Source organism: Musa acuminata, chromosome BXJ3-1, assembly GCF_036884655.1.
Source record: "Musa acuminata AAA Group cultivar baxijiao chromosome BXJ3-1, Cavendish_Baxijiao_AAA, whole genome shotgun sequence".
In the NCBI taxonomy this organism is placed as follows: Eukaryota; Viridiplantae; Streptophyta; class Magnoliopsida; order Zingiberales; family Musaceae; genus Musa; species Musa acuminata.
Window position 1 is genome coordinate 32,353,235 of NC_088349.1, and position 1,568 is coordinate 32,354,802.

At 39.0% G+C, this 1,568-nt stretch overlaps 1 protein-coding gene across 1 annotated transcript; it reads left to right on the top strand.

Moving 5' to 3' along the window:
- The first annotated feature begins 249 nt into the window (after positions 1 to 249).
- Positions 250 to 953, top strand: LOC103972968 (uncharacterized). Its single transcript, XM_009387393.3, has one exon. It carries the CDS (start codon positions 355 to 357, stop codon positions 784 to 786), a length of 432 nt encoding a protein of 143 aa, XP_009385668.2. The 5' UTR covers positions 250 to 354; the 3' UTR covers positions 787 to 953.
- The last annotated feature ends 615 nt before the right edge of the window (positions 954 to 1,568 follow it).

Sequence of the window (1,568 nt, forward strand, 5' to 3'; positions counted from 1 at the left end):
CAAATAAACACAGAGATTGGCGTAGACGTCCAACTTCCAACCAAACGGCGCCTGCAACGTAAATGCTACGTTGCATTTACGTTAGGACGTCAGATCCACGGGAGACGATTTCAAGCTGTCACAGCTAAATCATCCAAAGTCAAGAATGCAGCGAGAAGTAGCCCATCGAAGTTGACTTCCTTTGCCAATGCATTGGTCCAAAGACTGTTGTTTGTGGCAGCAGTCCCGTCCTATAAATTCTTCCACCTCTCCTCCATCTTTCACCACCAGCCTTGAGCCTTCTCATCCCCTAAAGCTTTCTTTTTCTTCGTTAATTCGTTTCTCGGTGTTTATAGTCCAAGCTAGTTAGCGAGGATGGCGATGCAGATGATCGAGAACTACAAGGCTGAGGCCGAGGTCTACCATGGAGATCTTGCCCTCTGTAAGAAGAAATCCATGCAACTACTCCAAGAGCTGGGCCTCCCCAAGGGACTGCTACCCCTGGAGGACGTCCAGGAGTTCGGCTACCACCGCGCAAGTGGATTCATGTGGCTCGTCCAGAAGAAGAAGATAGAGCACACGTTCAAGAAGATCAAGCAGCACGTCTCCTATGCCACCGAGGTGACAGCCTTCGTGGAGCAACGCAAGCTGAAGAAGATCACAGGTGTCAAGACCAAGGAGCTACTTCTCTGGCTCTCTGTCGTCGAAGTGTTCATCGACGATCCCTCCTCCGGGAAGATCACCTTCAAGACTGGCACTGGACTCTCCGACAGCTTCCCGGTGCCGGCATTTGAGGCAGAAGACTAGAAGAGGAAGAGCAACTAGTAGACATGTGGATGTTCGTATAAATCTAGTATTTGAAACTGTCCTGTCACTTGATTTGTCAATGTTTCGTGGTGGAAACTTCTCAATGTGTGCTAAATATTGTTAGATTTTTATGGGTATAATTAAATATGTTAAGTCATTATTTTTTATTTGTCAAAATTAAAGTGATCCAATTAAAATAAAATTATTTGGCTAAGGGACATAATTATTATTATGAAAATTAATTGTGTGGATACCATCAATCATATTTCTAACTTAATGACGAGATAAGTTAGGAATATGAAACTCTTGAGGCATAATTACAGATTCATCAATTATGAATATAATCATAATTGTAGATTCATCAGTCATGATTATAAATAAGGTTATGGTCCCCGGTTGTAGTATCGAATAAAGTTTCTCTTCACCTATCAAGGAGAAATCTAAAGTTCTTAAGGATACTTGCAATTGGAAGACCAAATCACCAATTAATTCAGAAAATACTCTAATAGATTCATCAGGTACGCTTTCGTGTTAATATGTTTCTTAATTATTGTAGGATTTTATGTATATTATAATGGATTTAATAAGTTTTATGGAAACATTCTTAATCCATTGTTTTGGATCTATTAAATTTGTTTTTGAACCAAAATTCGGTTTTAATTCTATAAAACAATTATTTGATTCATATTTGATATGTTAAAGAACCCAACATTGGTATCAGAGCTATCCTACAATAATTGATGAACATCTAAGCTTATTTTTTTTTATGTATTTTAATGATA